The following is a 15,249-nucleotide window of genomic DNA, read 5'->3' on the forward strand; positions in this document are numbered from 1 at the left end:
GGCCGCTCTCCGTCTCTGAGCCTGTTGGGCTCTGCTGTTCTCCAGTGGGACGATTTGGGATCGCCGGCATCCAGACCCCCTCGGACCTCCTCCAGACCCTTCCGGACCCCTCCGACCCTTCCAGACTCCTCTGACAACCTCCAGACCCCTCCGGGATCGCCTTTTCTCCCCCACCCCCTGAGAGCTCCACTCCTGCCCCATTCCACCCAGGATCCTGGGCCGTGTCTCTGCTTCTTCTCCCAGCCATTCATGCTCTTATCCCTTAAAATTATCAATTTAGCAAAAGGATGACACTGAAGAGATTTTAGCTGAAATTACAGCTCATGACTTAACCTTCCCTCAGGCCTGACTCACTGAGATGTCTCAGGTACTTAAACACCGGAGAGAGCAGCATTTCTGCCCCACTTGCCACAGCAGCCGCAGCCGTGTGTGCACAGACAGAGAGAGTCAGTGCGGGGTGAAAATCCCCCTGTGGGAGATTCCCCCGGAGGCAGAGCAATGCTCTCTCTGGCTGCCTTTGCATCTCCCCACCGGGCCAGGGGCTGAGCCTCGGGCAGTGGGGGATCGGCCCGGGAGCCGTCGGCGTTCGGGGATGCCCCGAGGGCAGCAAACGGGAGAGTTCCCGGCTGGGAGAGGCCCCGCTGCGAGGGAGGTTCTGGTCAGCGCTGCTGGGCCCAGGAGAGCTCCAAGGGGCTCCTTTTGGAGCGCTGGATGCAGGGCCCCAAGAGATGGGCTTCAGTCACAGCCATGTTTCACCCTGGCCACACTTTGGGTCGGCAGCTTTCTGTGCAAGGGTGAGAGCAGGGACCTTGTGGCATTCAGGCAAGAAAAACAATGTCCAAGGGTGTTCCTAAAATCCCAGGAGGTCGTTGGACAGCAGCAGCTCCTGGGAGCAGACGGAGTTTCTGACCAGCCCCAGGGGAGCTGAGCCCAGGGGCTGGTGCTCAAGGCCGAGGCCTAAGGAGCATTTCTCAGATCCCAGTGCGGCCTGGAAAGGGTGAGGGGATGCACCAGCCCAGGGAGGGTGATCCCAGGGATATTGATTGATCAGGGGACTCAAGGAATCCCTCAGCCACTGTCCTGGGGTCCCTCAGCAGTGCAGTGGGAGGGATCAGCAGGCTCAGAGCAGACTGTCCATGGCAGTATGATTGCTGTGGGCCGTGTTTTCCTCTGTCTCCTCAAAGACCCTCTGGAGGGAGAGCCAGAGGGCCGCCATGGAGCAGGGCTTCCAGCACCTCCCAGCCAAGGAGTAGATGAAGGTGTTGATGGTGCTGTGGATGCAGATGAGCAGGAACACACCATTGGAGGACATAATGGAGTAGCCAAGATTTTGCAGGAAATTCCAGAGGCCGGGGAGGGAGAGTGAGGAGGGCAAAGACAAGCACAGTGAGGGAGACAACGATGTCCAACCTCTTGTGTTCTTGCTGCTAGACCTTACTGAGGAGGACTGTTCTGGAAATGACCATGGCTGGAGTGAAGAGGAAGAGGCTGAGGGTATACATGAAGATGTGAGCCACCCAGCAGTTCTTGGGCTTATGTGACTGGCACAGGAAATCACTGTGGCCATGATGGAGGTGGAGAGGAGCGAGGCGATTGGCCCAGCACACGCTGTGGTTTGGCGATCTCCAAGCTACAGCAAACCTGAGGCTTTGCTGGCTCTGAGAGGCGTCCCCCTCAGAGGACACAGCTGGTGGCAGCCGCTGCAGCCCAGGAGAGCTCAGCGGGCCCCGCTTGGCAGTGCTGCCCATGGGGAACCATCTCCCCTGCCCCGTGCCCCGGGAGCTGTGCCCGGGACTGCAGCGACGGGAAAGGGCGTGCGGAGAGGGCAGAGAGAGGTCAGCGGCTTTGCTGCTCCTTTTCCCTTTGTCACTCGTGGCTGCCATTGCTGGTGTTTGTTTCCCTGTTACACACACACATGCCAGTGAAGGACTGTGATTCCTTCTCCCACAGCTTTGCCTGAAAGCCCCTTCATTTCAAAGTTATAATCATTCGGAGGGAAGGGGGTCATATTCTGCATTCCAAGGGAGATTCTCTCCTTGTCTTTCAAACCAAGAGAGCTCCTTCTGCACTTGCCTTGGGAGACTCTCCCTGGCTGAGTTGTTCTTTCCTGGACAAGAGGTTGTACCTTGGAAAGTTTCTCCTTTCCAATGGACAGGAAAACGGGAGACAGGGAGAGAAAAACCCTCCCAGATGTGGGAGTTGCTCTGCTCTCTTCACTATTCACAACTCTGTTAATAAATGCTTTTTAGGATTTGGAGACACCTCACGTGTGTCTCCAAAGCCTGACTCACCAGCCATGGCTTTCCCTCTCACTTCCCTTTCCAGAAGCAGTGGAACGTTGGTTTCCCCTGGATTTGAGGCCGTGGGAAAAGGAGGGACAACTTCCCCCCGAGTAAGAGATGGGGCTGCTGCCCAGCTCTCTCCCAGGAGGGATGAGGAGCTCTTGGCACTGTCAGCATCATCCCAACCATGGCAGGCAGCAGCCTTAGGAAGGGCTCTGCTATGAGACAGGTACCTGCCCTCCTCAGACAAGGCAGGGGCTTTAGAGTGGGACAAAAGAAGGAAAGGAGCCATTTTGGACACTGTTCAGCAGGGACAGGCTCTGCAGCAAAGCCCAGATATTATTTATTCACCACATTCTGGGGTCAGAGTTCCCACGCTGTAATGAAACAAAAGCAATAAATGCCAATTTCATGTAGGGGTAGTACCAGAATGGCAAAGATCAGCAGAGCCTGGTGTAGCGGGTTGGGTTTGTAACTGGGCAGAAACACCAATTTCGTGTAGTGGTTTGGTCCAAAATACTCATTACTGTTTATCTTCTGTCAGATTTGAATTAGGAGAAACGCAAAGCAGGCACCAAACTTGAAAGAATATAAAGAAGTTTATTAACAGACCCAAAAGAAGGGAAAGAAAAAAAATACCACACCTTCAGAACTCTCCTCCCCCCACCTTCCTCCCTTCTCCCACTGACAATGTAAAAAGACAACCCTTGAGATGTTCAGTCTGTTTACCACTTCCATAATAACCTTGTTCAGTCCATTTAGAAAGAGAAGTCTCTTCTTGCTCGTGCTATGGAAACATTATCACAACGAGACAGCTGCCCACTTCCAAATATTGTTCAGTCCATTTAGGAAGAGGAGTCTCTCTGCTCACATGTGAGTCCCTTCCCCCGACTTGCAGCTTTTCCTGCAACTGCTTTCGAGGGTCCACTCTTGAAGGTTTTTGGGGTACAATTTTAAGGTTGAGCTATTCAGAAACAAAAGTTCTCTTCACCCGTCTCTGTGAGCATTTCATCTCTAAGAACAGAGGCCCTTCTCCTTTCCTGGGAGCAAAGGGTCTTCCTCATCTTCATCTTTAGGACCATCTCTGGGAGCATGTCTAGGAACTGAGGTTTTCTCCTTTCCCATTTGGAGCCAAAGTCCTCATGTGGTCCATCTCTCCCTGTCCAAACTTCTCATGAAATTACAGCTGCGTCAGCATCTGCCTATCTCAGTGCAGGTGCTTTTGCTCACGAGTTGAACACTCCACCCCCCATATCTTCATGAAATTACAATGGGACACTCTGATATATCATAGCTTCACAACAGAATTTCAGCTTTAAGCATCTCCTCTCTCTCTCTTCCCTCAGGTTTTCAGCTCTTCACAGCAATAAAAGGGTTAATCTCACCTCAGCCTTGCAGCTGGAATGTGGCTTATCGAAGTAGAGAGGGGGGGGAGCCAAGCCCATCTGGCTGCCCACAGCCCTGCTGTCGGGGGGGGGGGAGGGGGAGGGAGTCCACGGGTGGAACAGGTCCATCATCTCTGGGCCGGGCCCACTGGCCCCCACACGGAGCCCACAGCAACCTGTCCCAGCACCGGAAATGACAGAGAGAGCTCTGCCCGGGGTTTCCTGTTCTTAAGTGTGGATCACAGAGGCGGTCACAACTTTAAGTGGCTTAAAGAATTGTCCATATACAAACTGGCCACCTGATAGGTTTTGTCAAGTCACAGAGGAAGCTGTAAGAAGAACAACACTTCCGAGACTTAGCTTGCTAACCTAGGAGACCGGGATTGTGGCTGAAGCTGCTGTGCAGAGTCGCTGTTCAGCTCCTCCTGAGGGTGGCAGGGTTCAGGATGGAGGTGCTGAAGGGCTTCCTTGGACATGGATGCTGGGCAACCAGAGGACGGCCCCGTTGTGCAGGACAGCAGCACAACCCCCTAATTTCTGTGCAATCCAATGGTCCAAGCTCCTGGTGACGTCAATTTCCATATTTCCAGCGGGTTTTGGTCACAGGCACAAGAGTTCAGTGGAGTTCACCTCTGAGCCTGCTCTTTACTCAGAATGATTTCATTCTGGAATGAAGGGATGTGACAAATTGCCACTCCAAGAGGAAGGGAATGTTGCTGTCCCTGCCCAGCTCTGCAGCCCTACCTGGTGTCTCTTCCCATCACCGGGAATGCAGGGCCGGCTCTGCCGGCCAGAAGGGGAAGGATGCTCCGTGCCATCCCGAGCCCTCTCCTGCCACCCAGAGGCACCAGCCCCGCAGAGATTTGGGGAATCCCCGCTGCCCCGTGCTGGCTGTGTCCCCAGGGCTTAACCTGTCCCACCCTTTCTGGGTAAGAGCTCCCTCAAAACGCCATGAAACTCATCTGCTGAGCTAAAGGAGAAGGAGTTTATTCCCTGGGGCCCAGGCAGTGAGGGTCATTCCATGAGGAATAGAGCCAGGGAGCAGGACTGAGCCTGGCTGTGCTGCTTGGAGCCATGTGGAGCTGGGAGGGAGGAGGAAATCCATGCTCCAGTGTGCTCCCTGCAGAGCATCCCTCCCTCATCGCCCGTGGCACTGCCCCTGCTCCCTTCTCCTGCAGGAATAAACCACCCCAGGGAGGCTGATCCCCTGGATATTTATTGATGAGGTCACTCAAGGAATCCCTCGGTCACTGTCCCGGGGTCCTTCAGCAGCGCAGGGCAAGGGAGCAACAGGCTCAGATCACCGAGTCCATGGCAGGATCATAGCTGCTGGGAGTATTTTCTTCTGGATCCTCAAAGAACCTCCTGAGGGAGTTCCTGAAGGATCTCACAGAGCAGGGCCTCTTGTATATCACTGCCAAGAAGTAGATTAGGGGTTTGATGGTGCTGTGGATGCAGGCGAGCAGGAAAAGAACCTGGCTGGAGACACTGGTGTAACCGAGCTGCTGCAGGAAATTCCAGAGGCTCTGGAGGAGAGTGAAGAGCACAACGAGGAAGATAACGATGTCACGCCTCTTGGGTTTCTGCTGCTGGGAGCCACTCTTGGCCTTGATGAAAATGATTGATGTGGAAATGACCATGGGTGCACCACAGACGAGAAGGATGAGAGCGAACATGGAGATGAGAGCCAGCCGGCAGTGCTCCTGCTCGTGTGATGGGCACAGGAATGTCACCGTGGGAATGACAGTGATGAGAGCGAAGAAGGCCCAGAACTGGACCCTGTACACCACCCACAGCAGGCGTTCAGGTATCTCCCAGCAGCAGCAGAGCCAGCAGAGGCTGTCCATGTCTGATACGGCACTGATGAATGTCAGCCGGAACAGCCCCCAGTAGTAGGACATCATGGACAGCTGGAAAAGGAAGCTCATGTACATCAGGGGCAGGATAGGAGAGCAGGACACGTCCTCCAGCAGGAAGAGCAGGGCGGAGGGGAGTGTGAAGAGGAGGAAGATGAGGTCAGCGACAGCCAGGCTAAAGATGAAGAGAGCACTGCTGGTCATGACCATGAGCCAGAGCACAGCCCCGTTCCCAGCCAGCCCACAGAGGCAGATGAGCAGTGTCACACTGTGTATGGCCATGTTGGTGACATCTGTCTCACATGGATCATCTCCTTCGGTGGGTGAGGCAGAAGGTGGGAACACGGAGCTCACCTCCATGGATGGACGCTGGGCAGGCGCTGGGATGTGGCCCCGGCTGTGGTCAGAGTGGATGGGCAGTCAGTGCTTGGAGAATCCAGGGATGGACCAAGCGGCTCCTCAGCAGCTCCCTGCAGTGGGAAGGATTCGGTGGAGAGAAGTGAGATGTGCAGGGGAGGAGGGCGGTGGGAATGGTGGGGTGGGAGAGGGAGGTGGGAGGGTTGGGCTGTTTGGATGGGGATTGATAAAGAACATAGAGAATAAACATTTCTGGCTCCCCTGTAGTTGCCGAAAGCGTAAGTGGCCAAAAAGGTAAAAGGATGTGTTGGGGAAGATGAAACAGGAAAGCCTTATAAATATGATTGCCTGAGAAAAGATTTTGGGAATATGAAAACTATAAGCGACATCGAAATGAAAGCCATTTTTGAAATACCAAGTCTTAGTTACTGAACAACTGGAAAACAATGGTATGGCCGACTGAAGGTAATCCCCTCTTGATTGAACAATACCCTCTGCTTGCAGGCAGGTCCAAGGGTCAGAGCAGACCCTACTAGCTCAGCAGAAGGGGTCCAAAGAGTAGTTTTTAGAAGTTAAGATGTAACACTCTATGGTCATATAAGAACTCTTATAGGCTGTATGTAAATGCTATAGGATTTGTATCTTGTATTAGATTGGTTAGTGACAATTAGAATATTCAGTACAGAAGATGATTTATTGTATTGTAACCAGGACTTCAGACACACACTCTGATTCCTCTCTTACTTATCTCTCTCTCTCTCTCTTTACTTACCCGCTTACTCTCTTGCTCTCTTGGGCCTGCTCAGAGCTGCCAGCTGCAGCTCTAAGCAGTGCCCCTGTACCCACGCCCTTTGCAATAAACCGCATGTTCCAAGATCTGACTACAGAGATCTCTCGTCTCCATCCGTCCCGACCGTCCGACCCACCCAAGCTCCTACAAGGATGTGAAAGTGTGCACACAGGATGCTAAACGTGGCTGGAGGGAGTGCAGGAACAGATCTCGAGGCCTGCAGTGGTTCTGGAGCAGTTCTGTCACAAGAAGCAGCAGCGCATGGCCAAAGGAAAAGTTCAAGGCGAGGTCACCTTTAATATGGCAGCACTCAGTGAATAGGAGCACCAGAGACCCCTCCTGATGAACCTCCAGGATCATGAAAGGACTCCCAGGAGGAGGTGGATGCATGGAACTGAGTCCTAGGAAAGGGATGTTTATGTATCAGACAAGAACCACGCCGGAATGCCTCTGTGTGTTTCTAATGGATAAAACCCCTGCTGTAAAGTCTCCCCCCACACACAGAACAAGGAGAGATCCTCCTGTGTGTCCTGCACAGGTAAAGAATTCCTGCTTCTTCACACTTCCCATTGTTTTAGAAAGTTTATTCCAGCCCCTTTTGGTATCAAGATGCAGAATGGAAGAGCAGGGCAGGGCAGGGAGGAGCTGGGAAGGGCACTTCGGTCACCAGGAGAGGGTGGCAGGAACAGAGCAGCTGCAGGAGGAGAGGAAGGTGGGGCAGGGAGGAAGGAGAACATTCCACTGACCTGTTCAGTGTGGGGCAGCAGCAGGCACAGGGGCTCTGTCCCGATCAGCGGCGCTTCCTGGCACCCCTTGCTCCTTTGGGATCCACATCCTAAAGTGGCTCCTCCCAGCTCAGGAACACGAAGGAGAAAGTGCCCAGATCACCAGGAGGTGCCCACTGCTGTCCCACCAGCTCCTCTCTGTGCCCTGTCCTCGTGTTGCTCTCCCAGGCTGGGTGGAGTCACAGGAGAGTCAGAAATTGTGACTTTGACTTTGTCAGAGCTCCACTTCCTCGGAGTAATTTGTCTTGGGTTTTTTTCCTACAGATGAAGTGGCTTTTATCAGAGGCCTCACCTGAACAATTTTGCAAATGGCTCCTGATTTCCTTTTGGTTAGAAATCCTCCATCCCTACAGAATGTCCCATTCTCCGACTGCCTTCCCTCTCCCAACAGGTTTCTACCATTCCTCGTTTCACTTCCCTGAGGGTTCATAGTCCCTCCAGCAGCAGGGGGATGCTGGTGGTGCTGGTGGCATTGGAATGCTGGCTGTGGTAGTGAGGCAGCTGGGTGCCTGTAAGAATAAACTTCCACTCTGCAAAGAGCTCTGGGATCATTGCCAAAACCTCCCCTGCACCCAAGGAAGTACCTTTGAACTGCTCCTCATCCTATCCTATCCGCATCCAATCCTCACCTTGGCTCAGCATCCCCACGTCTGCCCCACTTGCATGCCGTGCCGTGCCGTCCTGTCCCGTCCCCTCCCGTCCCGTCCCACCCCATCCCCTCCCATCGCCTCCTGTCCCGTCCTGTGGCAGAGGTTTCCCAGCCGGTGGCCGCTCTCCGTCTCTGAGCCTGTTGGGCTCTGCTGTTCTCCAGTGGGACGATTTGGGATCGCCGGCATCCAGACCCCCTCGGACCTCCTCCAGACCCTTCCGGACCCCTCCGACCCTTCCAGACTCCTCTGACAACCTCCAGACCCCTCCGGGATCGCCTTTTCTCCCCCACCCCCTGAGAGCTCCACTCCTGCCCCATTCCACCCAGGATCCTGGGCCGTGTCTCTGCTTCTTCTCCCAGCCATTCATGCTCTTATCCCTTAAAATTATCAATTTAGCAAAAGGATGACACTGAAGAGATTTTAGCTGAAATTACAGCTCATGACTTAACCTTCCCTCAGGCCTGACTCACTGAGATGTCTCAGGTACTTAAACACCGGAGAGAGCAGCATTTCTGCCCCACTTGCCACAGCAGCCGCAGCCGTGTGTGCACAGACAGAGAGAGTCAGTGCGGGGTGAAAATCCCCCTGTGGGAGATTCCCCCGGAGGCAGAGCAATGCTCTCTCTGGCTGCCTTTGCATCTCCCCACCGGGCCAGGGGCTGAGCCTCGGGCAGTGGGGGATCGGCCCGGGAGCCGTCGGCGTTCGGGGATGCCCCGAGGGCAGCAAACGGGAGAGTTCCCGGCTGGGAGAGGCCCCGCTGCGAGGGAGGTTCTGGTCAGCGCTGCTGGGCCCAGGAGAGCTCCAAGGGGCTCCTTTTGGAGCGCTGGATGCAGGGCCCCAAGAGATGGGCTTCAGTCACAGCCATGTTTCACCCTGGCCACACTTTGGGTCGGCAGCTTTCTGTGCAAGGGTGAGAGCAGGGACCTTGTGGCATTCAGGCAAGAAAAACAATGTCCAAGGGTGTTCCTAAAATCCCAGGAGGTCGTTGGACAGCAGCAGCTCCTGGGAGCAGACGGAGTTTCTGACCAGCCCCAGGGGAGCTGAGCCCAGGGGCTGGTGCTCAAGGCTGAGGCCTAAGGAGCATTTCTCAGATCCCAGTGCGGCCTGGAAAGGGTGAGGGGATGCACCAGCCCAGGGAGGGTGATCCCAGGGATATTGATTGATCAGGGGACTCAAGGAATCCCTCAGCCACTGTCCTGGGGTCCCTCAGCAGTGCAGTGGGAGGGATCAGCAGGCTCAGAGCAGACTGTCCATGGCAGTATGATTGCTGTGGGCCGTGTTTTCCTCTGTCTCCTCAAAGACCCTCTGGAGGGAGAGCCAGAGGGCCGCCATGGAGCAGGGCTTCCAGCACCTCCCAGCCAAGGAGTAGATGAAGGTGTTGATGGTGCTGTGGATGCAGATGAGCAGGAACACACCATTGGAGGACATAATGGAGTAGCCAAGATTTTGCAGGAAATTCCAGAGGCCGGGGAGGGAGAGTGAGGAGGGCAAAGACAAGCACAGTGAGGGAGACAACGATGTCCAACCTCTTGTGTTCTTGCTGCTAGACCTTACTGAGGAGGACTGTTCTGGAAATGACCATGGCTGGAGTGAAGAGGAAGAGGCTGAGGGTATACATGAAGATGTGAGCCACCCAGCAGTTCTTGGGCTTATGTGACTGGCACAGGAAATCACTGTGGCCATGATGGAGGTGGAGAGGAGCGAGGCGATTGGCCCAGCACACGCTGTGGTTTGGCGATCTCCAAGCTACAGCAAACCTGAGGCTTTGCTGGCTCTGAGAGGCGTCCCCCTCAGAGGACACAGCTGGTGGCAGCCGCTGCAGCCCAGGAGAGCTCAGCGGGCCCCGCTTGGCAGTGCTGCCCATGGGGAACCATCTCCCCTGCCCCGTGCCCCGGGAGCTGTGCCCGGGACTGCAGCGACGGGAAAGGGCGTGCGGAGAGGGCAGAGAGAGGTCAGCGGCTTTGCTGCTCCTTTTCCCTTTGTCACTCGTGGCTGCCATTGCTGGTGTTTGTTTCCCTGTTACACACACACATGCCAGTGAAGGACTGTGATTCCTTCTCCCACAGCTTTGCCTGAAAGCCCCTTCATTTCAAAGTTATAATCATTCGGAGGGAAGGGGGTCATATTCTGCATTCCAAGGGAGATTCTCTCCTTGTCTTTCAAACCAAGAGAGCTCCTTCTGCACTTGCCTTGGGAGACTCTCCCTGGCTGAGTTGTTCTTTCCTGGACAAGAGGTTGTACCTTGGAAAGTTTCTCCTTTCCAATGGACAGGAAAACGGGAGACAGGGAGAGAAAAACCCTCCCAGATGTGGGAGTTGCTCTGCTCTCTTCACTATTCACAACTCTGTTAATAAATGCTTTTTAGGATTTGGAGACACCTCACGTGTGTCTCCAAAGCCTGACTCACCAGCCATGGCTTTCCCTCTCACTTCCCTTTCCAGAAGCAGTGGAACGTTGGTTTCCCCTGGATTTGAGGCCGTGGGAAAAGGAGGGACAACTTCCCCCCGAGTAAGAGATGGGGCTGCTGCCCAGCTCTCTCCCAGGAGGGATGAGGAGCTCTTGGCACTGTCAGCATCATCCCAACCATGGCAGGCAGCAGCCTTAGGAAGGGCTCTGCTATGAGACAGGTACCTGCCCTCCTCAGACAAGGCAGGGGCTTTAGAGTGGGACAAAAGAAGGAAAGGAGCCATTTTGGACACTGTTCAGCAGGGACAGGCTCTGCAGCAAAGCCCAGATATTATTTATTCACCACATTCTGGGGTCAGAGTTCCCACGCTGTAATGAAACAAAAGCAATAAATGCCAATTTCATGTAGGGGTAGTACCAGAATGGCAAAGATCAGCAGAGCCTGGTGTAGCGGGTTGGGTTTGTAACTGGGCAGAAACACCAATTTCGTGTAGTGGTTTGGTCCAAAATACTCATTACTGTTTATCTTCTGTCAGATTTGAATTAGGAGAAACGCAAAGCAGGCACCAAACTTGAAAGAATATAAAGAAGTTTATTAACAGACCCAAAAGAAGGGAAAGAAAAAAAATACCACACCTTCAGAACTCTCCTCCCCCCACCTTCCTCCCTTCTCCCACTGACAATGTAAAAAGACAACCCTTGAGATGTTCAGTCTGTTTACCACTTCCATAATAACCTTGTTCAGTCCATTTAGAAAGAGAAGTCTCTTCTTGCTCGTGCTATGGAAACATTATCACAACGAGACAGCTGCCCACTTCCAAATATTGTTCAGTCCATTTAGGAAGAGGAGTCTCTCTGCTCACATGTGAGTCCCTTCCCCCGACTTGCAGCTTTTCCTGCAACTGCTTTCGAGGGTCCACTCTTGAAGGTTTTTGGGGTACAATTTTAAGGTTGAGCTATTCAGAAACAAAAGTTCTCTTCACCCGTCTCTGTGAGCATTTCATCTCTAAGAACAGAGGCCCTTCTCCTTTCCTGGGAGCAAAGGGTCTTCCTCATCTTCATCTTTAGGACCATCTCTGGGAGCATGTCTAGGAACTGAGGTTTTCTCCTTTCCCATTTGGAGCCAAAGTCCTCATGTGGTCCATCTCTCCCTGTCCAAACTTCTCATGAAATTACAGCTGCGTCAGCATCTGCCTATCTCAGTGCAGGTGCTTTTGCTCACGAGTTGAACACTCCACCCCCCATATCTTCATGAAATTACAATGGGACACTCTGATATATCATAGCTTCACAACAGAATTTCAGCTTTAAGCATCTCCTCTCTCTCTCTTCCCTCAGGTTTTCAGCTCTTCACAGCAATAAAAGGGTTAATCTCACCTCGGCCTTGCAGCTGGAATGTGGCTTATCGAAGTAGAGAGGGGGGGGAGCCAAGCCCATCTGGCTGCCCACAGCCCTGCTGTCGGGGGGGGGGGAGGGGGAGGGAGTCCACGGGTGGAACAGGTCCATCATCTCTGGGCCGGGCCCACTGGCCCCCACACGGAGCCCACAGCAACCTGTCCCAGCACCGGAAATGACAGAGAGAGCTCTGCCCGGGGTTTCCTGTTCTTAAGTGTGGATCACAGAGGCGGTCACAACTTTAAGTGGCTTAAAGAATTGTCCATATACAAACTGGCCACCTGATAGGTTTTGTCAAGTCACAGAGGAAGCTGTAAGAAGAACAACACTTCCGAGACTTAGCTTGCTAACCTAGGAGACCGGGATTGTGGCTGAAGCTGCTGTGCAGAGTCGCTGTTCAGCTCCTCCTGAGGGTGGCAGGGTTCAGGATGGAGGTGCTGAAGGGCTTCCTTGGACATGGATGCTGGGCAACCAGAGGACGGCCCCGTTGTGCAGGACAGCAGCACAACCCCCTAATTTCTGTGCAATCCAATGGTCCAAGCTCCTGGTGACGTCAATTTCCATATTTCCAGCGGGTTTTGGTCACAGGCACAAGAGTTCAGTGGAGTTCACCTCTGAGCCTGCTCTTTACTCAGAATGATTTCATTCTGGAATGAAGGGATGTGACAAATTGCCACTCCAAGAGGAAGGGAATGTTGCTGTCCCTGCCCAGCTCTGCAGCCCTACCTGGTGTCTCTTCCCATCACCGGGAATGCAGGGCCGGCTCTGCCGGCCAGAAGGGGAAGGATGCTCCGTGCCATCCCGAGCCCTCTCCTGCCACCCAGAGGCACCAGCCCCGCAGAGATTTGGGGAATCCCCGCTGCCCCGTGCTGGCTGTGTCCCCAGGGCTTAACCTGTCCCACCCTCTCTGGGAAAGAGCTCCCTCAAAACGCCATGAAACTCATCTGCTGAGCTAAAGGAGAAAGAGTTTATTCCTTGGAACCCAGGCAGTGAGGGTCATTCCATGGGGAATAGAGCCAGGGAGCAGGACTGAGCCCGGCTGCACTGCTTGGAGCCATGTGGAGCTGGGAGGGAGGAGGAAATCCATGCTCCAGTGTGCTCCCTGCAGAGCATCCCTCCCACATTGCCCGTGGCACTGACCCTGCTCCCTTCTCCTGCAGGAATAAACCACCCCAGGGAGGCTGATCCCGTGGGTATTTATTGTTGTGTGACTCAAGGAATCCCTCAGTCACTGTCCCGGGGTCCTTCAGCAGCGCTGGGCAAGGGATCAACAGGCTCAGATCACCGAGTCCATGGCAGGATCATTGCTGCTGGGAGTATTTTCTTCTGGATCCTCAAAGAACCTCCTGAGGGAGTTCCTGAAGGATCTCACAGAGCAGGGCCTCTTGTATATCACTGCCAAGAAGTAGATTAGGGGTTTGATGGTGCTGTGGATGCAGGCGAGCAGGAAAAGAACCTGGCTGGAGACACTGGTGTAACCGAGCTGCTGCAGGAAATTCCAGAGGCTCTGGAGGAGAGTGAAGAGCACAACGAGGAAGATAACGATGTCACGCCTCTTGGGTTTCTGCTGCTGGGAGCCACTCTTGGCCTTGATGAAAATGATTGATGTGGAAATGACCATGGGTGCACCACAGACGAGAAGGATGAGAGCGAACATGGAGATGAGAGCCAGCCGGCAGTGCTCCTGCTCGTGTGATGGGCACAGGAATGTCACCGTGGGAATGACAGTGATGAGAGCGAAGAAGGCCCAGAACTGGACCCTGTACACCACCCACAGCAGGCGTTCAGGTATCTCCCAGCAGCAGCAGAGCCAGCAGAGGTTGTACATGTCTGATACGGCACTGATGAATGTCAGCCAGAACAGCCCCCAGTAGTAGGACATCATGGACAGCTGGAAAAGGAAGCTCACGTACATCAGGGGCATGATAGGAGAGCAGGACACGTCCTCCAGCAGGAAGAGCAGGGAGGAGGGGAGTGCGAAGAGGAGGAAGATGAGGTCAGCGACAGCCAGGCTAAAGATGAAGAGAGCACTGCCGGTCATGACCATGAGCCAGAGCACAGCCCTGTTCCCAGCCAGCCCACAGAGGCAGATGAGCAGTGTCACACTGTGTATGGCCACGCTGGTGACATCTGTCTCACATGGATCATCTCCTTCGGTGGGTGAGGCAGAAGGTGGGGACACGGAGCTCACCTCCATGGATGGATGCTGGGCAGGCGCTGGGATGTGGCCCCAGCTGTGGTCAGAGTGGATGGGCAGTCAGTGCTTGGAGAATCCAGGGATGGACCAAGCGGCTCCTCAGCAGCTCCCTGCAGTGGGAAGGGTTCGGTGGAGAGAAGTGAGATGTGCAGGGGAGGAGGGCGGTGGGAATGGTGGGGTGGGAGAGGGAGGTGGGAGGGTTGGGCTGTGTGGCAGGGGATTGATAAAGAACATAGAGAATAAACATTTCTGGCTCCCCTGCAGTTGCCAAAAGCTTAAGTGGCCAAAAAGATAAAAGGATGTGAAAGTGTGCACACAGGATGATAAACGTGGCTGGAGCCAGTGCAGGAACAGATCTGGAGGCCTGCAGTGGTTCTGGGGCAGTTCTGTCACAAGAAGCAACAGCACATGGCCAAAGGAAAAGTTCAAGGCGAGGTCACCTTTAATATGGCAGCACTCAGTGAATAGGAGCACCAGGGACCCCTCCTGATGAACCTCCAGGATCATGAAAGGACTCCCAGGAGGAGGAGGATGCATGGAGATGAGTCCTAGGAAAGGGATGTTTATGTATCAGACAAGAACCACGCCTTAATGCCTCTGTGTGTTTCTAATGGATAAAACCCCTGCTGTAAAGTCTCCCCACACACACAGAACAAGGAGAGATCCTCCTGTGTCCTGCACAGGTAAAGAATTCCTGCTTCCTCCTGCTTCCCATTGCATTAGAAAGTTTATTCTGGCTCCTTTTGGTATCAAGATGCAGAATTGAAGAGCAGAGCAGAGCAGGGAGGAGCTGGGGAGGGCACTGCGGTCACCAGGAGAGGGTGGCAGGCACAGAGCAGCTGCAGGAGGAGAGGAAGGTGGGGCAGGGAGGAAGGAGAACATTCCACTGACCTGTTCAGTGTGGGGCAGCAGCAGGCACAGGGGCTCTGTCCCGATCAGCGGCGCTTCCTGGCACCCCTTGCTCCTTTGGGATCCACATCCTAAAGCGGCTCCTCCCAGCTCAGGAACACGAAGGAGAAAGTGCCCAGATCACCAGGAGGTGCCCACTGCTGTGCCACCAGCTCCTCTCTGTGCCCTGTCCTCGTGTTGCTCCCCCAGGCTCGGTGCAGTCACGGGAGAGTCAGAAATTGTGACTTTGACTTTGTC

At 54.2% G+C, this 15,249-nt stretch overlaps 2 protein-coding genes across 2 annotated transcripts; both read right to left on the bottom strand.

Annotated features, from left to right (window-relative positions):
- Positions 1-1,120: 1,120 nt before the first annotated feature.
- Positions 1,121-5,883, bottom strand: LOC309574603 (mas-related G-protein coupled receptor member A7-like; the record flags this gene model as incomplete). Its single annotated transcript, XM_082284385.1, has 2 exons — positions 1,121-1,240; positions 5,083-5,883. 2 exons carry the CDS (start codon positions 5,881-5,883, stop codon positions 1,121-1,123), a joined length of 921 nt encoding a protein of 306 aa, XP_082140511.1.
- Positions 5,884-11,237: 5,354 nt separating this feature from the next.
- LOC309574050 (uncharacterized protein) lies at positions 11,238-14,222 on the bottom strand. The gene is made up of 2 exons (XM_082283374.1): positions 14,098-14,222; positions 11,238-13,918 (listed from the first exon to the last, which is right to left on the bottom strand). The coding sequence occupies exon 2, from the start codon at positions 13,828-13,830 to the stop codon at positions 13,183-13,185; it is 648 nt and encodes a 215-aa protein (XP_082139500.1). The 5' UTR covers positions 13,831-13,918; positions 14,098-14,222; the 3' UTR covers positions 11,238-13,182.
- Positions 14,223-15,249: the final 1,027 nt, after the last annotated feature.

The sequence above is a fragment of the Coloeus monedula genome (genome assembly GCF_965178545.1).
Source record: "Coloeus monedula genome assembly, chromosome: 6".
NCBI lineage: Eukaryota > Metazoa > Chordata > Aves > Passeriformes > Corvidae > Coloeus > Coloeus monedula.